General features: G+C 38.8%; 2 protein-coding genes across 6 annotated transcripts; one reads left to right on the top strand and one right to left on the bottom strand.

The window, feature by feature from the left end:
• Window positions 1-184: 184 nt before the first annotated feature.
• On the bottom strand, window positions 185-5,257 carry gpatch2 (G patch domain containing 2). 4 transcript variants are annotated; one of them, XM_033990774.2, is made up of 10 exons: window positions 5,044-5,257; window positions 4,115-4,358; window positions 3,388-3,926; window positions 3,089-3,153; window positions 2,732-2,929; window positions 2,185-2,296; window positions 2,024-2,063; window positions 1,854-1,918; window positions 1,535-1,623; window positions 185-1,217 (listed from the first exon to the last, which is right to left on the bottom strand). In XM_033990774.2, the coding sequence occupies exons 1-10, from the start codon at window positions 5,091-5,093 to the stop codon at window positions 1,048-1,050; spliced, it is 1,572 nt and encodes a 523-aa protein (XP_033846665.1). In that variant the 5' UTR covers window positions 5,094-5,257; the 3' UTR covers window positions 185-1,047. The 4 variants fall into 4 exon arrangements, with proteins under 4 accessions (XP_033846665.1, XP_055088181.1, XP_033846664.1 ...); XM_033990773.2 differs by having other exon boundaries at window positions 216-1,217; window positions 3,385-3,926; window positions 5,044-5,224; XM_055232206.1 differs by having other exon boundaries at window positions 187-1,623; window positions 5,044-5,224.
• Window positions 5,258-6,212: 955 nt separating this feature from the next.
• LOC117392647 (phosphatidate phosphatase LPIN1-like) lies at window positions 6,213-23,316 on the top strand. Of its 2 annotated transcripts, XM_055232202.1 has the most exons (22): window positions 6,213-6,291; window positions 6,452-6,538; window positions 6,641-6,755; window positions 12,454-12,657; window positions 12,734-12,829; window positions 14,930-15,210; window positions 16,516-16,629; window positions 16,702-16,825; window positions 17,206-17,521; window positions 17,615-17,708; window positions 18,092-18,276; window positions 18,363-18,456; window positions 18,546-18,615; window positions 19,126-19,218; window positions 19,293-19,342; window positions 19,583-19,709; window positions 19,790-19,938; window positions 20,419-20,505; window positions 20,783-20,935; window positions 21,005-21,119; window positions 21,384-21,487; window positions 22,339-23,316. In XM_055232202.1, the coding sequence occupies exons 2-22, from the start codon at window positions 6,495-6,497 to the stop codon at window positions 22,511-22,513; spliced, it is 2,790 nt and encodes a 929-aa protein (XP_055088177.1). In that variant the 5' UTR covers window positions 6,213-6,291; window positions 6,452-6,494; the 3' UTR covers window positions 22,514-23,316. The 2 variants fall into 2 exon arrangements, with proteins under 2 accessions (XP_055088177.1, XP_033846655.1); XM_033990764.2 differs by lacking the exons at window positions 6,213-6,291; window positions 6,452-6,538; window positions 6,641-6,755 and adding an exon at window positions 9,545-9,769.
• Window positions 23,317-23,464: the final 148 nt, after the last annotated feature.

The raw sequence follows: 23,464 nt of genomic DNA, 5'->3' as shown, positions 1-23,464 counted from the left end.
AATACTAAGACAATAAAATGTAATACTAGAAATAATTTTATCTTTTCTATTGCTTGGCTGGTTGCGACATCTTAAAGAGATTACGAGAGATGTGAACAACACCCAAACTATTCATCTTGAATATGAGTAAAAATGTAGTTATGGAAAAAAATATGATTTTGAAAAAGATCACACTTTGCACAAACACAGTCTTTCAGAGTTTAATACTTTCTTCTCAGAGTCTACATCATTCAGGATGGTATAGTCTGGCAAAAAATATTCCAAATATATTCTCTGCCTATTAGTATTTGGTTGTGTATTTTAACATAACATGAACACACCATGGTACAGTCTCAATATAAGAAGAAAAAGAACAGTTTCGATCTGTTGCTCCAACAGTGTTGGCACATTTGCAGTAAAATTATATTATGCTTTTTAACTACAATAATAGTACAGCCACTTTACTAGCCTCTAGACTATGCTAGTATATGATGCTTGTCTCTTAAGTTTGCATTACAGTTTGTATTGTGTTAGAGTCCGAAATATTCAGATAAAACGTGAATGCAAAATGATGGCTCCATAAATAAACAATAAAACAGACATTTCAGTCAGACAATGTACCCTAACATTAATAGAATAAAAATCATCTAAAAACCGTCATCTTGAGGTATGCTTGACTCTGTTACCGATATCTAACATTATTGTGCAATACAAAATCATTTACTCCTATCTTTACCAGGCAAACTGCACGGTCCTTCCTGGTGCATGCGGGACGCTACTCTTTGTATTGGCATTTTGACCGTTGGCCTGAGACTGGCTTCGAGGTCAAAGTGCTGAGGCAGCGTGCAAGTACAACCCACTAACAATGACACATCTTTGTCATTAGTTAGAGCCCAGTCACTCAGACTCTGTAAGTTCCCCAATATGGGAAAGATCAGTGACCACTTGGTCTCAGTCCTGATTCATCTGAACTTGACAGTTTGTGTCCCTGAGGCAGTCTTGTATCCTGAGATGTTCCATCTATCGTCTCAGGTCGAACCTTCAGAACCCTCAGAACCATGCAGCTGTTCAGTTGAAGCCCAGCCCTGTGCCTTTGGGTCTCTGTGTCGCCCGGACGGGTTCAGTCATACCCCGTCCTTCAGGACCAAGGCCCATCCCAGGGGACCAACCCATACTCTGCAGCATTCTGTTACCCATGTTTGACTCGGGGATGGGCGGCGCATTCTCCCCAACGATCCCTGGAACCAGAGACACAAGACAGTCTTACATGCACAAGAAAATATTTATTGAATACTCAGAGGTTTACTTCTTTTATGTCTTTAAGATACACTACTATTTTGATTGGTTTATATGCTGATGCTTTTGATAAATTACATCAACAATCACTGTAATGCATAAATTGACCACGTGAGACGGAAAGAAAGGAGGACAGGCGGCTGGCGAACATGCTGTGCACAAGAACAAAGAGAAAACCAGAGCCAAAAATACAGTAAAAGGAGGCAGTTGGTAGTCGTGCCAGATGGTGTGTTGGGTGAAGTAGGTGTGCGTTCAATACCTGAGGGGCCTGTCGAACTGAGGGGAGCGGCTTTTCTCCTCCGCTTCACATCTCCTGTACACAGAGAGCCCAGGTGTCCACTGGTCTGCCTGTCATAACAGAGCATGGTAACATGAACTTTTGAGAGGATTGCATCAACATGATCATGTTGTAGTTTGTAGTTATCTGTTAAAATAATGCCGCTCTTTGCCAAAAATGCAATTTATTGTTATGTGGCTTAATCCAGAGAAGTGGTGGTTTAGTATCCTCTATACTGGAGAATACATACAATAATACAATACTAAACAGTACATTAAAACACCTCTTCAGTCCTTCTCACCTGCTGGCTGTTTTCACAGAGCAGCTCCTACGATGTCCTCGGTCTGTGCGTGGGTCCCAATGCAACTGTAACAAAAAGTTAACAAAAAGAAGCAAATTTTATTTTTAAGGTTTTGCAGGACCAAATGTTTGCATTATGAACTTTGAAAAGGATGACAACAATTGACTCACCTGTGCATGTTCTCTCCTCATGCCAGGGGGAAACCAAGGCCTATATTCAAGATAAACAGTTGTCATTCTGAAGCTTTAGAGGTGATGGGTGTAGCTTAACTAGAGAAGTTATGGAAACCATTTATCACTTCTAAAATCAAGAGTAACATTAGGCCACTCACTCGTGGGGGTCCTGGGTTTGTCTGTTCAGTCTCTCATTGAAGCTTTGACTTGTGCCCTGTACCTCTGAGTTCTGTTGATTTCCATGGAGACGGCTTAATCGTGCCTGGAGGCCTGATGAGCAAAACATGACCCCAGAATAAAAAAAATTAAGAATTACTGCTGCTGCTGCTACTAATAAAATATGATAGAAAACTTTATAGTGTAGGTAGGAAGCAGTAGAAGAATCTAGTTGATGTATATTGAACATTTAGTATTATGGGTTAATGCCTCCTGCTGGTGAAAAAGTGCACTGCAAAAACATTGCATTACTGAGTGCACTCTGACAGGACATTCTACTAACACCACAGATAAAAATAACAGCTATTGATTTCCCCTGAAATTAAATGTAGTGCTTTTATTTACTGATGCAGTGGTGATGAACCAAACACATAGAAATCATCATCTTCAAGCCACTGCCTTCACATTTGACATTTGTTTTTTTTTATTAAAGAGCTTCAAATTTGAAAAAACAAAACAAAAAACATAGCACTCCTCTGAATGCCTTACCTCTTTGGTTTCCAGGGCTCATCAATGGAAAGGCTCCAGTGAGAATACTGTTAAAAACTGGGTCTACAAGGTCCAGCTCCTCTGAGGGAGTCTCCCTCTCCCACCATGGGACCACCCCTGCCACCCCACACGCCCCCCCAGACACTGACCCTGGACCAGGCTCCCCCTCATAGAACCAGTCACTCTGCTCATCATCTCCTGCAAGAAAAGGGTGAACACATAGAATATGCAACTGTACGAAGAGAAGTGCAGTTTTCTACTTAATTTATACTATAAGGTCACTGTACAGTAAAGTCTAAGTCTAAACAAAAAATGGCAATAGAAAATAACATTTTATTTCAGAAATGGGTTAAATACCTTGTCTCCCCTCATCATTGGTAAATAGACCACCGTCACTGCTGTTACTGACACTGCTTGTTTCACTGAAAAATAGGGAAAACAAAAGTTGCACTTATTTAATCACTATGTCCATGTGCATGCCAGAAAAATTGAATTTCTGGTTTAGTCGAAGTTGAACAGAGTTTCTACTTTCTGTATAAAGCAAACCCCGATCACTCTTAACACTGTCATTACTATTATATCATTGCTACTCATTCTACAAATATCAATCAATATATAAACTTCAATTAAAAAGGACAAAGAAAACAACTAACCACCTGTCACTCATGTCCTCATCAGAACCCTTCTGCTCCTCTAGTTCCATCTTGTCCTTTGATCCTTCGGTTGGAGAAGAGATGTCCTCACTCTCCACCACGACCCCTTCGTCTGCAGCCTCCTGGCCTAACCTGTGCGCTGCTACTTTCCTCTTCTTCATTCGACTCTTCCCTCCCACAGGGCCGACAACAGGCGCTCCACACAGCTCCATCGGACTCCTGCCCTCTCCAGCGCCCGGTCTGAGTGGCCTGGCAGCAGAGCGAGCCTTTGGGACTGGGGGAGGGCCAAGGAGAGTGGGTGGTTCTGGTTCGGCAGGGGGGTCCACAGCCATTCGTTTGACCTTCCTGCGCCGCCGAAGGCTGCGAGTTCCCTCAGCTGAGCCCAGGACAGCCAAGTCATCTGGCCACAGCGGCCTTTTACTGCGCCCGGCTTCAGTGGCGAGTGGAGTACGTCGTTTAGCACCAAGCTGTTCGTCTGAGTCGCTGTTGTCACGAGCATGACTGTTGGCAGCTGATACGGCTCCTGTACTAGCACGGTAGTCCTGCAACAGCAAACAATTAATCAATATAAGAGTACAACATATTCATATTCAGTTTTATTTTATTTTTTTAATTATATTTTTATATTCATATTTTCATGTCATCTTTTTCTGCATTCACAGCTTAAAGACGCTAAAGATTCAGAACACATTCATAATATCCATAACAACAGTAGAAACACTCTAGATACCTTGTGCTCCTCCACACTGGACTCGGAGCCCTCACTCAGATGAGCTGTCTCCCAGGGCGGGTGTGGGTTGTCCGACCGTCGTTTTCGGCCTCTGCGTTTGCGAGCCTGTCTCTTCAGCAGACAGCCCACTGTCAGAGCGTGGTCTCCGCCATCACCAAAGCCCCCCCGCGCCGCCTGCTCTGAGCTCTCCTCCAACGCTGACACCAGGTCATGGACAAGCTCGTCCATCGTTCGGCGAAAGTGCCTACACAAACAGCAGAGAAAAATTATGTAAAATGTAAAAGAACAAATAAAAGGAGTGTAATTTAAAAACTAAATGGACAAATAGAAAAACAAGTAATCATTTAGTGGCTTCAAAAATGTCACATTTCCTAATAAACAGCAATAATCATAAGAAAAGAATTGTCACGTGCTTTACAGCAATATAAATGTTTGACCACATTTAATATTTAGTCAGTAACATTATAGGTAGTTAGTAATAATGAGTCTACACTTTTAACCGTCTGGCTTCTGATAGTTGACAGTCTCAATTTTGAATGTATATAACTCAAATAAAGACACTACTTTGACCTGACGATTTCCTGGAAAAAGGACAATACCTCTGGCATAAACAACGCTAACCTGATTTTTTGCCCTACTGTTAGCTTTCATTGCTAAAGAGATACTAGCTTTCTTAGCCAAGAGTATTTTTCTGTTAGATCAATTAACTATCATTGAAACCAAGATACAGTTTAGTAAAAAATGTCCTTTGTGTGTCTAATTTAATAGATTTCCTTGACTGTCTATCCACCACAAACCTTTATATTGAGACTAAGACGGCATATCCCGTTAGCCGTGCTAGCTTTAGCCTAGCAGCCGGTTGTTTCACGAGATTTAAGTGGACGTGAATAATTTGTTACGTGTGGGTGATTTCACGGAGGGGCACTTACCAGCCCGTTCCCGCTTTGCCGATGGTTTTTAGATTAGCTGCACGGAACATGAAAGCCTCAGATTACCAGGTACCCTCAGCCAGAAACAACGGACCAACAGTGACACAACAACACAGACATCCTGACACAAAAGCTGGATCAATATATACGAGCATAGAAGGACACCGTGAAAGCACCAAGAGGTATGCTGCCGCGTTCATGTGCTGTGGGAAATAACCACATTTTCATGACCTATTATTTTAAAGTATAAATCATGTTGAACTGGTTATTCTAGGCATATCAAGCTCGAAAACAAGTACAATTAAGGTATATAAACGTTAAACCAATAATGTTTAATAATCTCCACTTTGCCGTTGCGGTATTTAGCAGATGTAGCAAAAATAAATAACGAAATAAAAAAAATAATAAAATAAATGTAATGGTTTTTTTTTTGTTTTGTTTTTTTCACAATGAAGTGAAATAAAATGAGAACACATTAAATATTAACTGTATTGTTCTGGATTCCATTAAATACTTCATAAGTCAATATGAATTTAACTAAATAATTTTCAACTTCTTGCTTTGCCTGGATTGTTGCACAGTATGTAATTACCGTGCATTTATTTAACGGTTGAGTTCTTCTCTCAAAAAAACAAAACAAAAAACACTCTGTTGCGTGATGTGACGTCATGGGGTAATACCGGAAGTGCTCCACTGTGTTTTTAAACCGTAGATTCATGTCCATTCATCTTCATTAGACTCATTTGGATAATTTCAGCCCTGGAATTGCCAGTCTCTACTGAACTAGATAAAAGATAGCTGTTAACTTGAAAACTACAGATTCATGACATCACAAGGTGGAACAAAGCATCTTGAGCTTTGGAGATGTAGACTGACTAATAATGCAGGTTTACTTAAACGTATGTCAATGAAACAAAACACAACTCCGGGCATGTCTTTGATGAGGTAAGCTCACAAGAGTAAAGTTTGTATAATATAGGACCTAGACAAAAGCAATTACATTATCAAATAAACCAACAAGCAGGTGGTGCAGGTATGAACACTAGATGGCAGACTTTTGCTCCCTTCTGCTCCACATTTAGTTGAGCTGGTCTGAACCATGGCCTAAGCAGCAGAGCACAGTTCACAGGTTCAAACTTATCTCACACACTATTTGAATCTTACGAGAGGAAGTCGTGAGAAGAGACCTGGCGTTAATCCAAAGCAACAGGTGCCCCGGCTTTCTCAGAAAAGCTGTGACATAACAAGGTACAGCTATGGGCTATGGGCGCCTCAATGCATGTGTCAGTTTTAACATTTCAAAAAGTATGTAATGTATGACTAAGCATAATGTGTATACCATTGATTTGTTTCATTACTAAGTGTGTGTGTTCAAAAGCACTAATATTGCTTAAATCACTTGTGACAGGTGTCCGTCCCTCAAATGCCAAGGGAGTCACTGGGTCTGCGTGATGACCACCCCAGGACTGGCTCAAGTTTCGGAGCTGGGGCCCAGGTAAATTTAGTAAGATACTGTCCACTTGCGAACAGCATTCAGACACTTGCCATGTACTAGGAGTGAGGATACAAATTTAGGAGTCCACTGTCTTTCTTACAGTCAAATAGAAGGGAAAGTGCTTGGGTGTGATTTCATTATGGATTCTTCAGCTGAGGAGGATGAAGAGTTATCTGAAGCTGCTGAACACTATATCTCTGAGACGACATGGAGCTGGGTAAAAGAACTTGCATCTACAAACTGTACATGTTAAAACATTACAGTATACATAGTAATCTGATGCATGGAAAACTAGCATGGCAATGGACAAGTTAGACTGCATCGTAACTGTGTGCCCTCCAACAAACTTTTATGTTACAAATGTATAAGTCGGTGTGTATGTCATTGCCGCATATGAGAACTGGGATGTATATTACGGTGGAACCCCGTAAAATGATCTGCTCTGACCGACTGTCGGCTCAGACTGTAGAGACAGACACGCAGAAAGCCCCAGAGATTATAGAATTAGCTGACTATTAACATTGTAGCAATATAATAGAAGACAGAATTAATAATTAAATCAATACTATTTGGATTTTGGGAATACAGGGACATTTTGAATGTACATGTCATGAATGTCATGTACATTTTAAGAATAGTTTGTATATTCATGATTTTCAGCTTTCTGGTATATGTGACATTTTGAAGACTATTTCCCTTTGATAGATATAATATTTATTATAAAATGGTGAATCTGTTTGGCAACTGTCCACATTTTGTATCATTATAAAACTAATGGATCAGTTCCAGTTACTTAAATATTAGATTATTACATTTCTTCAGTCAGACACATTTAAAATTAATTTCATTGCACATGGAAACTTGTATTTTTTATTACTGTGCATATGATGGTAAATTTGTCTTTGAATCTTTGAATCAGTAATGGGATTAAAAGAAAATAGTCATTTAACCTAATTGTTTTTTTGCTTGGCCCTAGCAGATAAAAGTTACAAAACACATTTTGTCTTATACACAAAAACAAAAAAGATGACCAGAATTGATGGTCCAGAACATGTCTGGTATGTGTCTCATGGTGTTTTTGGTACATAGTGTATCTATGAAAAACAAACACACTTTTAGCTCATGTCAGTGGTCAGCTGGGGGCTCATGTATCCTCTGGACATGAAGTGATACTTCAGTAAACACGTTTGACCATTGGCTGACCAGTCATATAGTCTTAGCATCGTGTCCTCATCTAAATTCTCAACTTGAGCTCTTTCTACGAGTTTCAAGAAGTAACTGGGGATGATGCCTTGATTTTGCCATATTTACTACACTCATCACTTTAGCACAGCTTGCATCTAACTAAAAGAATAGATTGCCTGTATTGGTTATTGCAGTTTCATGTAAAAGTCAGAGTGGTAGCTATAAAATTAAGGTGCTTATTGTACTACAGTATAATACAGGGAATCTTATGTCATTTAATGTATTGTGTTAAAAACTACTACAAAAAGTCTAAAATGCCACATGAAGCTTATGGGAGAATAACCATATAAAGACATGCAATTCAATGTTTTTAATGTACATTGTGTTTAGATAATTCTGGCAGTGCAAGAACCACAAGTACCAGCACCACTTATCAAACTATAATCTAATGATAGTACAACTTAATATATGGACATCATGGTCAAGGCAAGGCAAGTTTATGTGTATAGTACAATTCATACACAAAGTAATTCAAAGTGTTTTACAGAATAAGAAAAACACTAAAATCACAATACAAACAAATCAAAACAAATAATCATCATAAAATTAACATTAAAAGAGAAGAGCGCAGAATAAAAAGCTCAATGTTTCAATATAACTGTGGGAAAGTCTAGTCTGTAACTACAAGAAATTGAACCGCATGTTTGTGGTTTGAACATTGCAACGGCAGAGTGCAAGTAACAACAGCATCAACGTAGTTTGAATTTGCTGCTCATCAAATCTATGAGTTTAATGTAATGTGCAGTATCTTTTTTTATATCATAATTTTAGACAACACTAGTTCACAGTTGATAGTCGCCTGTGTAGATCTGACTCGGCAACATGATGTTTACAAAGCACGTAAGAGATAATGATGTGCAATAATGTTCTAGGAAACAGCTGACTGGAGTGGAAAATCTTTAACAAAGACACACATTCATTCTTTTTTGTTCCAGTGAGCAAAGCCCCTCTGTCTGGAAAACCAATTAGTGGTTCATATATCCACAAGACCACTACAGCTTCTGGACTGGAGAGGATACACGTGACAAAGTTAGAAAAATCATTATTTGGCCAAAAAATCTTTTTTCCCCTGAAGCTGAACAAAAATAAACAAGCTATAATTACACATTTACCATGACCCTTTTGTTGAGATGATAGACTCTAGGTTTTTTAAATGGCCAAAATTATAGTCAAATGGTCTTAACTGAGAACCTGAGAACCCATTTTTATCATTTTTCTCACCACTCCCCAAACCACATCCTCATCTTGAAACGTGGAAAATGCACCTATATTTGAACAGTTTCACTTCAGGGTCTTTCTCCAGTTCAAACACAGCATCGCATGTGTTTTGGCGCTGCGCTCTGATTGGTCCGAAAGATCACCTCACTGTAACTCGCTCACTGGTGACTTCAAATGCTGACGTCTATGAATTTCCCGCGGTCAGCTGTCTGGATATGTATCTTTTCGTGGTGTGACATAGTGGCGTGACTTATATGCCCTGTCTTGCCCTGTCTGTCTGTTCAAGCCTATGCAGCTTTGGCCATGCATCATTTTAACATCAAACACTTGAATAAAATCAACTAAAGCTTATGTAATTGTCTGTTACACACACAATGAGCATCCTAAAAACACCTATGTTATAGCCTACAGCTGCGTTCTTCTACATTCATAACAGAATTGTCCTTTTTGGTTGCCACTGTGGCACATTTGTCCGTGCGTAAACTCCTCCTTGGCAGGCTTGGAGGCGGGACCAGGCTGCAGTTGGTGAAGTCATTCGTTGATTCCTCAAGAGCCACACGAACTGATAGATCGAGAGTACATAGTGGAAGAAGTCAGCATCGTATTTCTATTAGCTCATCACACTTTTAAATGCTGCGTCTCAGTGATCGCAGCACGGCGGACGCACTGGCAGCTACGCGAGGACATGCGTTTTATGATAATGTCAAGTGCTGTCTGTGGCTGTAAAGGATTCGCAAGCCTTTAGACTGTCATCTCATACAACTAAAGGTAGGCGCTGATTCATATAGTGAGTGCGTTGTTGACCTAATAGATGCAGGAATGGGCTTCGTGCGCTCCTGTCACTACATTAATGTATACGAATACGTCTTTGCCAGAAATTCCAGACTATACTTTCACTTTTAATTTCTAGAGATGCTCATTGGCTGCTGTTATTCGCAACATGTCCAGTCATGTGTATGCACGTTTTAAATAATAAAATATGGTAAAAAATTAATAAGAAATACACTTGTGGTTACCTGGGCTATGTTTAGGATAACGTGCTGCAGTGTGTAGACTGTGAATGACATGTTTTCAGCACTAAACCATCATGAGTGAATGATCCAACCAGATTCCAGCCTAAAATCTTATCTTTTAACCACTAGCTACATAACATGCATTATCTGCATACTTAACCCCCTAATCTTGTGCACATAAAATGTATTTCTATTGCCTATCCTTTAAACCTACTCTCTCTTTCTCTCTCTCTGTCTCTGTCTGTCTCTCTCTCTCTTTCTCTGTCTCTCTTTCTCTCTCTCTCTGTCTCTCTCTGTCTCTCTGTCTGTCTCTTTTCTCTCTTTGTCTCTCTCTCTGTCTGTGTCTCTGTCTGTCTCTCTGTCTGTCTCTGTCTCTCTCTGTCTCTCTCTCTGTCTCTGTCTCTCTGTGTCTCTCTATCTGTCTCTTTGTCTCTGTCTCTCGGTCTCTCTCGCTCTCTTTCTCTCTGTCTCTTTCTCACTCTCTCTGTGTCTCTCTCCGTGTCTCTCTCTGTTTGTCTCTCTTAGTATCTCTCTCTCTCTGTCTGTCTCTGTCTGTCTTTGTCTCTCTGTCTCTGTCTCCCTCTCTCTCTCTCTCTCTGTCTCTCTCTCTGCCGGTCTCTGTCTCTCTTTGTCTCTCTGTCTCTCTCTCTCTCTCTCTCTCTCTGCCTGTCTCTGTCTCTCTATCTGTCTCTCTTTGTCTCTCGCTCTCTGTCTTTGTCTCTCTCTCTCTGTGTCTCTGTCTCTCTCTGTCTCTTGCTCTCTCACTATGTATATTGCAAGAAATCCTTTTTATAGACCATTTAACACAGGAGTCTATTTTAAGCCCTAGCTGTTTTACCAATTCATTTCTGGGCTGAGTTCACAGACATGCAACTCAAGTCCCTGGTTTGAAAAAAGAAACAAGATGAATTAATAATTTACTGCTGCAGTGGAGGCTGTATAAGGAATGGGATTATGCATTCAGACTATGTTATGTCAGCTTCTGTTGGTAATAAGAATCTTTTCTTCGATAAATGTGTTAAGTGATAAAGGGAGGACCTCTATCAAATGCAACAAGGTCAGACTCACCTCCCTCTATTTATAGATCACTGCAAATAATTGACTACCTACACTTTTTGCAAGGTACTAACACTTGTTGTATAGATTTTGAACCCATGTGGACAAAAAGAAAAACTGTGCATTTCCTGTTCTCTATGACATTTACAGTGTGGCTTTCACACTTAACAACTACTCAAAATGAAAGTGAATGTGAGACAATGGATGGTGTAAATAATACAGTAACAGAGGTTCTCAGTAAGAATATTTGAGTTGTTATTTGAGCTACTACAACTGTATTTAGTCGCTGTTGCTTTTGCAATATTTGTTTGGCTGGCAGTGGGATATGGGCCAACAAACCTCTTATCATCTAAAGGGAGAAGTTAATCTAATTGTCACATTAATTTATTTTGTCTTATTTTAAACCTGTAAACTGTAAAGACACATCAAGTTACAAGTCATGACATTGAAAGAGCAGTCACAAGTCAAAGAAAAAAATAGAGCTATAGTATATCTAGCTGCAAGTTTCCATGTCCAAAAAGGAGTAGGAGGACGTATGTCACATTTTTGCCCTTTAAAATAATTACATATACGTCTCTTATGTAATTACCCTTCTAAAACTCCTAATGTGTGCAATAGTTTCCTGGAATAAACACCTCGAGAGCCCGTGGCATCACCTTTCCTTGAAGTAGTGTCTGGTCTGTTTCTGATGACCTCTTGACCCTCCAGTCTATCCTGTGCACTGCCATAAAATGCTCAGCTATAGGAGCACACAGGGTTGAGAGGTTCATGTCTGTGGGTAGTTGGACTGCACACATTTACCTTAAAAGGAATCTGTCCTGTCTTGCACACTGCCTTGAACTAATACCAATCAAAATTCCTAAAGAGGTTAAGACACAGTTTCAAATGTTAAACAGTGAGCAGTGGACCTCATAACCATATTCTAATTCAGCATTAAAGTGCACTAAGCAACTTTTCAGGTGTCCATAGCTTATCTCCGTGGAGATTATTGCTTTGCCTGAAATGTTTCACAATATGACATCTATTTATCAAACTCTATAGAGACAAGTAAATTATTACTCAGTACAATGAAGAGGCGAACTCACTACAGAAAGTGATCTTTTAAGATGGTTGGTATATTGGTATTAGTAATTTATAATATGATTTATTAGCCAGCAACACAACCACAAGAAGTTAGCAGAGGGACAGGGGAAAAAGAAAATGGAAGGCAGAAAAAGCAAAAGTCATTGAAGTATAATTTGTATTAAATATGTAAATATGTTGTGAGACATGGATGTACATTAGTAGAAAAGCCAGTTTACTGATCATACATGCAAACTATAGTCTTCTTTGGTATTCCAACTGAATGATTTTTATTTTTTTTTTACCCATTTCTTTTGACAGACCCGCCAGACAATGAACTACGTAGGTCAACTGGCTGGACAGGTATTTGTCCAAGTGAAGGAGCTGTACCGTGGACTCAATCCTGCCACTCTCTCTGGGTGCATCGATGTTATTGTGGTCAGACAACCAGACGGGACATTGCAATGCTCACCTTTTCACGTCCGGTTTGGAAAAATGGGTGTCCTTCGATCTCGGGAAAAAGTGGTAAGTTCATTAGTTAAATGTAATTTAATTGTTTTTAAAAAGATTTCTTGGGTTTTATTTTGTTTATCTTCTGCAGGTGGACATAGAGATCAATGGAGAATCAGTGGCTCTTCACATGAAGTTGGGTGACAATGGAGAGGCCTTTTTTGTGGAAGAAATGGAAAACGATCAGGTACATTTACATAAATATTAAAACTATTACTTTTATGTAATATGTCGCTACTCTTACTATTAGCCTATTATTATTACTAATGATATTACCACTTTTACTACAATTTTAATTAAAACACTGCCCCCGCTATGAAATGTATTTAATTTATTACAACAGTATATTTTCAAATTAATTGCACATTGACTTGGTAATCACAAATTTCATTATAATTTAAGGCCCTACTCTGGAACATCCCAGGCCAAGCAATAGCATCTCTGTGGAAACAAGCAGGTGGCAGACACTCACATCCCGAAATGTACTGAAAATATGTTTTATCCTCATACGTCCTAGAACATAATACATCCTGCATTAATGTTTTATGACATAATCTCTCTGTAAAGGTATATGGAGGGCACAGGCAGGTGAAAATAAATGCAGAAGTATTGACTTGTCATATCTTTAATATCAGGTCACACCCTTGTTTACATGGGAGGCTCAATCTGTGCTATATACACCCTCTCATAGTAGCAGGAGTTTAAACAAGGTTGTGGTGTGTTCAGAGTTGGCACTGCAGTCTGAAATTTCTCCCTTTGCTTTTGAGAAAACAGCATTCCTTTGTTTATTTGAAAGAGTGAGAAAATAGTAGCACATACAGTTGTACTTAATATTATTTCTCAAAATGTATATTTCTGCAGACACACTAAGGCTAAAATAGCGCACATAAATAATATATATATATGGGACAGATTAATGGCATTCTATTTGCATTTCAGAAATTCCAGTTTTGCCTTTACATAAGCCTTTGAATGTTGCAAAAATAAAACTTTGGGGAACTTCTTAGAAATAGACCAAATTTTGCAACATGTTTACTGTTAGCTCGTGGTAGGGTCTGGGAGCTGCTAATCTGACTGACCAGAAGCATACATCCAATGATCTCATGCTGGAAAAAAGAGAGAAAGATTCAAGCTATTCTATTTGTATTTTAGAAGGTCCAGTTTTGCTACTACATATGTCTTCAATAATAAAAAAGCAAAAAAAAAAAATCTTGGAAACTGTCAAAACTTTCTGGGATACTGTTCAAATTTTGCAATATGTTTACCGTTAGCTCTTTGTACTACAGTCATAGCGGTCTGGGAGCCGCTACTGCTGTGGTGCTAGTCTTACTGACCACAATAGAAAAAAAGGAAATGGGTGAATTATTCCCCTTGGAGAGGTGTCGGATTCCTCTGTCTCTTCTCTGGGATACTGGGAACCAGAGGGAGGGATTTTGTCTTCTTGGCACAGACTTCCAAAAACGTGACTGCGCTCTGTCAGCCTTTAAATCATTTGTTAGTAGGCCAGATTTTTTCTCCAGACTTGTCCATATGTCTGTATACATGCCAACACACACTCATGTTTGTGGGAGTTCTCTCTTTTCCTAGAAGGAGCACTTTTCTTTCACAGAAACTTGGGACAGAGGCTGTTTTTTGTTCCTGGCTGTTTAGTTTTCTATTCACGATTCGTTGAAGTTTTTGGCAGCAGGCTGGAGACATTCGTCTGCTTAACTCAAAGTGTGCAAAACAACACAACAAAAGAGTCGGATTTCAGTTGGCATGAATCCAAAACATCTGACCTACTTTAGATCTATACTCAGAGAATTCCATAGGCTTGTAATGTATACACTTACCCTTCTTCTGTTTTGTCAGCGGCAAAACTGTACTCAAGGAAATCCGCCTAGAATTGCATTTAACTGAATATCTTTTGTGTCACTGCAAAGACAAAAAGTATTATTATATTAGTATTATGGGTGACAGTGATGCAGAGGGTTGGATTGCCCTCATATTATCACTGCATCCTTGGGCAAGACACTTCGCCCATATTGTTTCCAAACATGTTACTTGTGCAAACCCTGTCGAGTCTGTGCTTCTATATTACTATTACTACTATTGAGTACTGTTACTGCAACTGCTATCTTGCATTATATTATTTATTTGTCTGTGTGCTACTGCTACCACTACTACTACGACTGCTACGGTTACTACCTATCATACTGTCAAACTGCACTAGCTTTACATAGATTCTATCCTGATGTTAGAATTCTGTATTTTGTAAGTACACTATTTATTCTCTATTTCAAAACAGGAAGTGGTCCCCTCCTATCTGGCCACCTCTCCCATTCTGGCTGATGGGCCGATCCTGATGAGTTCCCTTTTGGGGAAGAGCTCCGGGTCCACAGTGCAGACTCTGGGCGCCGCAGGGAGCAATGGAGAGCTTGGCAGCGTGTTAATGAAGAAAAGGAGGAAGAGGAGGAGGAAGACCCGGGCAGATAGCATGAAGAGAGAAGAAAGCGGAGAATACTCTGGGGATGAAGATATGTTCACCATCGATATCAGCTCAGATGAAGGAGAGATGGACAGCGGCAGGTGAGGGCGAGCAGGACGGAGGTGTAATATTCAGCCAATACAGACATGGAAAACACATTGTGCAACAATTCAGTTTACAGTGTACTTTTTGTCCCAGCCTCAAACCAGAATAAATGTAGAGGTTTGGATCCAAATGGAAATCAACACTAGGACTGTAATCTATTTGAATCATGTAGTGACAAATACATGATTCAAATAGATTAATGTATACTGTAAATATTGTTTTTGAACATGGTTAAAATGTTTGTTTAACCAAATTAGTAACATCACAAACCAGAAACTTTTGCATTCATGTACAGTTTTCTATGTCCTTGATTTGGCGGTTGTAGATAATAACCTTTGTGACTCTTAATGTCAAGCATATGTGTCTGCTGTAGTTAGATACATGTGTTTGAGGAAAACACAGGAAGTTTATTTGTGAGCGTGTATGAGACAGGCCCCCAGAGGTGGCGCAGGCTCTAATCATTAACTCATGGAAGACATCCACTGCCCACTGAGAAGAACATTTTCACGAATTTTCTGGATTTAAAGATGCCATGTTTAGCCTTGTTTACAAACAAACTGCTAGCATGTGGAGCTGAATATGATCCTGAATCATGCACACTATGTTGGCTTGCAGCTGTACAAGTCACGCTTTTGTGGTGAAAGATGCTTGTAAAGTGTTGGGCAGTGACAGGTTTAATTTATCATTACCTTGACTAACAATGTCAATTTCTTGTTATTTATACCGCAATGTAACACCAATCCAAGTTATTGAGCTCATATAGCTTGTTTTGCATTTGGAACATATGTGTAACTATAGCATGATATGCTACACAAAATGGGAGCAAAATACTGTGGTGTTAAATACTGATTTTACAGTATAATTAAAATACCTACTAGTAAAACTAGTAACTAGTAATATACACACTGATTAGCACAATCAAAGATGTGATTAGCGTCCAAATTTATTTTTATATTGTGAAAAGTAAGTACGGTAAGTTGTCTGAAGGTATGGAGTGTTTTTCAATTTTTAAGAAAGAGCTAGTACTACTGTTGTTCCTACGACTACCAAGCTAGTCATTTCTATCTAAAATACAAAATTACAGTGCAGGAAAATATATTACCCCTACTTCTTCAGTACTTTTCTTAATCTAGAAAAATGATCTAATTATGCACTTCTGTGTCACGACAATAACCAACCCCTTAGCTGCACCTTCTGTCAACAACCTCAAGTAACAAGTTGAGGCAGGATCCACCCAAGTAGTTTTAGAAACCTGTGTTATCAAATAGGGATCCAAGTAAAATCTTATTTTGTTCTTTTAGGTGTTTATCCCGGGAACCTTCCAAAGAGGAGACCACTGGAGGTTCAGCTAGTGGTTCATTTAAACAGAATGGCATCTATCCTCGCTCAGATGGAGAATGGAGCCCATTGCAAAGGTATACTCTTTTTATATGGAAACAAAAACAAGCGTAAGAGATCTATTACTAACTAAATTTTATTTTTCTCAGTCCTGGCAATTCACGTCCAACATCTCCTAAAAGTGACTCTGAACTCTTGACTAAACAATCTGATGCAGACAATCAAAATCCAACAATGCACTGGGCCTGGGGAGAGCTACCACAAGCCGCTCCGGTAACCTAAATGTTCTTTTGAAGATACATTGAAATAAATTCATGTAATTATATTCATAAGGAAATACTGAGGCTGCAGTAGCTCATTCTCACATGACAAGGAGTAACTCAGCACAAAATCTTTAATCAGGTTTGCAAGATTAATTATAATTGAGAACAAATACAAATTTTAAGGGCACATTCTGCCAGAATTCATTCACGAGTTGTCCCTTGAAGTGTTTAGTACCTTATACCTCTGTATTAAAATGCTATCTTCTTATTATGAAATCTATTAATGCCTTAGTTATGACCTCAAAAATGTTCAGAAAATATAATATTATTATACAGATGATTAGTTATATTTGTACAATTATACTGATCATTTTCTTTCTGCCTCCCTAGCCTTCTTTCCTGCCTGTGAAACCTGACCCATCTCCAGTCAGTCCTGTGTCCATCCCTGTGTCTGTGAACACGCACTTCCGAGTGATAAGCCACGAGTCCAATACAGACCAGTGTGAACCCTGCTCTCAAATGCCAGCGCTCACAGTCCTAATACCAGAGGAGACATCCCATCCTGGGGAGGCAGAGGAGGGGATGGAGGCACAGACTGAGGAGGTCCAGACAGGTCTAACTAGCGAGGCAGCCCCAATGATGATGGACCTGGATGAGACAGTGCCCCGAGTACCAAGCACAACTGATTCTCCTTCCAAGAAAAAAGGTAAAGTGTGATTTTTACATTCATAAAACATCCCCTATTGTATTGTACCAGATTCAAATGAGAGATGTTTGATGTAAATTTTTATCCCAACAGAAAAGAGAAGCCGCCATCTTGGTTCTGATGGGATCTACCTGGATGACATCACAGGCCTGGAGCCTGAAGTAGCAGCACTGTATTTTCCTAAAAGGTATGATTCATATGTGTAAAAACTACTCCATATCTTCAGTTTAGCAAATATTTTGTTACTATGTTTTGATATTATTTTACAAAATACATTATTGAAGTTTACAATAGTCATTCTTGTTGAAATAATTTTCTTTCATGAAATTTGTGGAGTGTAAACGTCACTTATTAACTCATTTATTGAACAGTAGTTAGTATGTTTAGGACAGTACAGTGAGCCACAAAGTGTAATTTTTTCATGCCAATCTATTATTGTAGGTTGCTTTTAGACTACACTGGAGAGATGATTTCTTGCTTCTTCAATGAGAAAAAACAAAAAAACATTCACTTCAAAATAATAAATACAGTTCTGTGACTGTTGTTTAATTTCTGGACCCTTCTCTCCAGTGATGGGGGAACAGGAGTGAGGGGCATGGCAGATCCAGGTCACCACAGCACTAGTTTGTCCCCACAGTCCCTGAGCTCTGGAGGGGACAGCGGAGTGGACACTTACTGCGACCATATGGGAGACCTGCCCTCTATGGCCATCTCTCTGTGTGGAGGACTCTTGGACAACCGAGAAATCACTAATGGTATTTTTGTTCACTAACCAAATATAAATGAACAGCACCGTAATTTCAACATTTGCTGAACTTGAAATGATTTTGTTCACTTACAGAACAGTTTCATGCCAAGATCATCTCCTACGCACAATTTGTAACAAACCCATCCCTTATTGATGACCCTAACCTAGTTGTGAAGATAGGTTCCAAGTAAGACACAAACTCTGAGCCTTCTTTAATATTTTAAAAGAACATACATTTGTATATTTTTTTTCATCTTTTGGTTTTGTCTTCCCTAGATACTATAATTGGAGTACTGCAGCTCCTCTTATGCTGGCGATGCAGGCCTTTCAGAAACCACTGCCAAAGGTGAAAATCTGATACATTCATGGATCTTTCACTCTGCTCACACAGCACAGGGAGTCTAAGTGAGACTAGGGTAGTTTTATGACATAAGTTTAACTCCCCCTTCTGGCTGAAGCATATACTACATCTTTTAATATGCAAGTCAATTATGGTTTTATAAAATCTTTTATAACAAATGCCTACTTACTGTCTATTCTGTCTCTGCTCTGATCCCTCTTATGTTGCCACTTTTATTTATTTCTTTACTAGTTCACTTGTATGAGTTATATGCATACAGCTTTAAGGTTTTTCTCCTGTTGTTTAAATGGAGTATTCGGCTACACTTCTGTATGTCAAAAATTCATCTTCCATTTTCATGATAGTATTACATCAGCATTTGAATGTATTATGTTTACTCATAGAATGTTAATTTAATATAACCTCATTTATGGTATGATTTATTGTCTTGTTTGGCTTTAGTTTGTAGGCATTTCTTGTGTTTTGTTTTTGATTTACATGTTTGGCCCCCTGCAGGCTACAGTTGAAAACATCATGAAGGAAAAGATGCCCAAGAAAGGAGGACGATGGTGGTTTTCCTGGAGGGGCAGAAACAGCAGCTCCAAATCTGTAATTACAGCTAATTATTCCATGTTCTCTGTTGTGTATTAATTTTATTATTAACTTTAAACATGTTTTTGTAGGAGTCTGGCGCCTGTGGCTCTGTGAATCAATCTGGTTCAATGTCACTCAGGTATTTTAGTTTGATCAGATAAGATGTTTATTATAACTGAAGTAAAGCCAACAACATTTAATCATTGCCAATACTATGATCCTTTAAATATATTTGGCAGAAAAGGAAGTACATATTTCATATAGTGACTTTTCCACAATAATATAATTTATTACTGTGCTTTGTTTAGGATACACACATTTAAATAATATATGAGTTTAAAATAGAATGTTTCTGTGGTCTAACTTTTTATTCTTCCAGGCTCAAAGAAGAGTCATCTTCTAGTGATGAGGAACAAAGAGTGTCAGGCTCCATCCAGTCAGATACGGGGCATCCATCTGGGGGCGTGTCCTACAAGAAGACCCTCAGACTCACTTCAGAACAGCTGGTAAAAGGACAATCAAAAGTGCAGTTCAGGTACCCATTCTGAATGACATGACTAATATTGACACGTCTTTCCCTCCACAGATGTCCCTTCAGCTGCAAGATGGTCCCAACGATGTGGTCTTCAGCGTGACCACTCAGTACCAGGGCACGTGCCGCTGCCAGGGAACTATCTACCTCTGGAATTGGGATGATAACATTATCATCTCGGATATCGATGGAACTATAACCAGGTTTGCTGAACACAGTCTAAAAAAGAAACTTCAGTGGCAAGTTCACTATTGGGACTAAACCTTGAACTAAAGCTGTAACTAAACCTGGAACTAAGATAGGATTAAAGTAGACTAAAACAGGACCAAATCAGGTCTGTATAAGGACTAAAATGTGCTCAAAACACAACCAAAACAGGAGTGTGTATGCCATTTTAGCATTCAGCAGTTTCAGTTTACTCCTAATTATAAATAACTAATTTCCCATATTCTTTTCAAGCTAAAACATGGCAGCATTTGTACAGCGAGGTTTAATCTTTTGAGTTTACTGAGGCATAATTTCAACAAGCTTTTTGTTATTAAATATAACTTAACATCAATGAATAGTGAAAAGCACTAATCAACACTATTATCTGACCTTTATCTCTTATGAGACTTGTTTCAAAGCAACATTTTCCTGTGTTTTATGTCAAACTTGAGCTAAAGTAGTTTATTTGCCTGTAGATCTGACACTTTGGGCCATATTCTGCCAACCCTGGGAAAAGACTGGACTCATCAAGGCATTGCACACCTGTACCACAAAGTTAGCCAGTAAGTAGCTATGGTTGCAGTTGATTTGGCTGAGTATTGCTTTATTTAGTTTGTTGAGATTTATTGGATCAAGAAATTCCATGTGGTTTCAATATACGTTTTCTATATTTTAGTCTGTCCATGGAGTAAGATTTTTTGTTGACCTGTGCATCCATTGACAGAAATAGTCATAGATACCACAGAATCTAAAATCTATACTTATTATAACTAATTAATGATTTTCCCAAAACCTTTTAACAATATATGCTATTAATCATTATATTATATTTATTCTCAGAAATGGCTACAAGTTCCTATACTGCTCAGCCCGTGCTATAGGCATGGCTGATATGACACGAGGTTACCTGAACTGGGTGAATGAGAGAGGAACCATGCTCCCCATGGGCCCTGTGCTTTTGAGCCCCAGCAGCCTCTTCTCAGCTTTACACAGGTCTGTTTCTCAATGTTAGTGATCCTCATTTTGTGATATACAATGTACTAATGTTTTAATGTTTTAAAGGGAGGTGATTGAGAAGAAGCCAGAGAAGTTCAAAGTGGAGTGTCTAAATGATATCAAAAACCTCTTCCGTCCAAATACTCAGCCCTTCTATGCAGCATTTGGCAATAGACCTACGGTATGCACACAGAATATAAAGAACCAGTAATAGTTTTATTTAGAGGTGAATGGTGGCATATTGTTTAGAGTTCCAATTTCCTGCCACATAACCAGGTATTTTTGTGGGTCAATATTTGTGCTAGCGTGAATTTATAATACTGAATATGAGATCAATGTTAAAACACATACATAAACTATGCCAAACTTCTCTTTTTATTTTATTATGAATTCACACCCTATTCCAACCACTTCATGACCTTAACTAATTTCCATATTTTTTTAGGATGTGTTTTCCTACAAAGAAGTTGGTGTCCCATTGAACAGAATATTTACAGTTAACCCTAAAGGTGAACTTGTACAAGAACATGCCAAGACCAACATTTCGTCGTAAGTTGTCACCTCGTTTTGATAATATAATACTTGGATGGCACTTTATAATAACTACACCTTAATCAGTCTACATAAGGCACAAACAGAAACATAATTCATCCATCCAGTTTCTTCCACTTTATCTGATCCACTTGTCAGTATCATGCTCCATCCTTCCCTCACTCGTGAACAAGACCCTCAGATACTTTAACCCCTTCACTTGAGGACTCTCCACCCACCCGGAGAGGACGAGCCACCTTTTTCCTGTTGAGAACCATGGCCTCAGATTTAGAGAAGCTGATTTTCATCCCAGCTGCTTCACCGCTGCAAACCCCCCCAGTGCATGTTGCAGGTCCTGGTTTGATGAAGCCATCAGGACAACATCATCTGCAAACAGCAGAGATGAGATCCTGTAGTTCCTGAACCGGACCACCTCCGGCCCCTGGCTGACCCTCAAATACAATGAACAGAACCGTTGACAAAGGGCAGCCCTGGCGGAGTCCAACATGCACTAGGAACTAGTGCATGTTGGACTTAATGCAGGCAATGCACACACAACTTCTGCTCCGGTCATACAGGGACTGAACATCCCTTAGCAAAGAGTCCCGGACCCCATAATTCATAATGAATAAATAGTTTATTAAGAATGATTCAGGCTTAGTAAGTACTTATGTTATGTTAAGGTGTTAGGGCTAGGAGTTGGGATATTAATTAAATAATTGATAATAATGACTAAATAGTTTATTAAGGATTCAGGTTTAGCAACTAAGTCCTTCTTCATGCTGTAAGACTATTAAAAGTGTAGTTATTATACAGTGCTACACTACTTTCTCGATATGTGAATACGTATTAACATTTTTTCCTTGCAGTTACGTCCGTCTTGGGGAGGTGGTGGACCACGTTTTTCCACTGAAGGCACGATCTTCTTCTTCAGATTTTCCTTGTTCTGACACCTTCAGCCATTTCACCTTTTGGAGGGAGAATCTGCCCCCGGTGGACCACCCGGGAATCCCACCTTCACAGCAGACTAGCCCCAGCAGCTGACTACCTGGGGCCTGAGAACAGTGTGCATGATATGTTTATGTAAATGTAGAGAATGATTGCTGATAGAAAGGCAGAAACACTGTGAAAAATCCTAACGCACAAGATGGATGAAAGTGCACTTTGAGGAAATGTCTGTAGTTTTGTTTTTTTTTTGTCTGGATAGACACATATTTATAGTGAGTACATTTAGGCAGCTTGATAAAAGTGATTTTAGCATGGACATGGATCTTTAAGCTATAAAGGTTACAATATGCTAAACTTGTATGTTTTTAGACTGAACATATATTGCCTAGTTGCTGCATTTTAAAAGTTATAGTTATCTTTGTATAGTTACACTTAACTAAGCATATGGATACTGAAAATGTACACATGTAGCATATACGATTACATTTATTTCAGTCATAGTAGCACTTAAGACTAATTTCAAAATAACACTTAAAGGAAGGTACATTATGAAATCAATATTTATTGTAGAATTCGGATGAGAAAAGCACAAAGATAACGATGATGTTAATAATATAGTTTATTGCAGATTATATTTTTCTATACAAAGAAGCATGTATGATTGAATCATTTATTTTTGTGTTGCCTTGTTATGGCCCATTGTCTGAATTTTCCATCTATGTTACCACATCCACCTGTTAAAATGTCTTATCATTGCTGTCATGAGAAAAAAGCTTACATTGTGAGACAAATGTTAGATTTAAAAGTTATTATTCTTTCTGTGAAAGAGTTACATGTGGTTGCCTTTTGTTTTCAACAACTCAACTTTTGAATTCAATAAAAAGTACATTGTTACAGAATGCTATTATAATGTTATTAGTCACTACAATTAATTACATTACTACTACTACTACTACTACTACTACTACTACTACTACTACTACTACTACTAAGCCTGACCACCAGAACCTGGCGAATGGCCCATTACTATTGCAAAATGATGCTAAT

The sequence above is a fragment of the Periophthalmus magnuspinnatus genome, chromosome 24, assembly GCF_009829125.3.
Source record: "Periophthalmus magnuspinnatus isolate fPerMag1 chromosome 24, fPerMag1.2.pri, whole genome shotgun sequence".
Lineage (NCBI taxonomy): Eukaryota > Metazoa > Chordata > Actinopteri > Gobiiformes > Gobiidae > Periophthalmus > Periophthalmus magnuspinnatus.
The sequence above is the reverse complement of the archived record's forward strand: the minus strand, read 5'-3'. Positions and strand labels throughout refer to the sequence as shown.

What these genes read in the sequence shown, in the direction of transcription:
- gpatch2 (XM_055232205.1), bottom strand. Translation starts at nt 5,093, where the DNA reads ATGTTCCGTGCAGCTAATCTAAAAACCATCGGCAAAGCGGGAACGGGC. An exon ending in CCAGTGTGGAGGAGCACAAG is followed by an intron (nt 3,927 to 4,114) that starts GTATCTAGAGTG and finishes TTGCTGTTGCAG; the next exon opens with GACTACCGTGCTAGTACAGG. An exon ending in CAATGATGAGGGGAGACAAG is followed by an intron (nt 2,930 to 3,088) that starts GTATTTAACCCA and finishes CTTTTCTTGCAG; the next exon opens with GAGATGATGAGCAGAGTGAC.
- LOC117392647 (XM_055232202.1), top strand. Translation starts at nt 6,495, where the DNA reads ATGACCACCCCAGGACTGGCTCAAGTTTCGGAGCTGGGGCCCAG. An exon ending in AGCTACCACAAGCCGCTCCG is followed by an intron (nt 16,826 to 17,205) that starts GTAACCTAAATG and finishes CTGCCTCCCTAG; the next exon opens with CCTTCTTTCCTGCCTGTGAA. An exon ending in CTCTTCTCAGCTTTACACAG is followed by an intron (nt 20,936 to 21,004) that starts GTCTGTTTCTCA and finishes AATGTTTTAAAG; the next exon opens with GGAGGTGATTGAGAAGAAGC.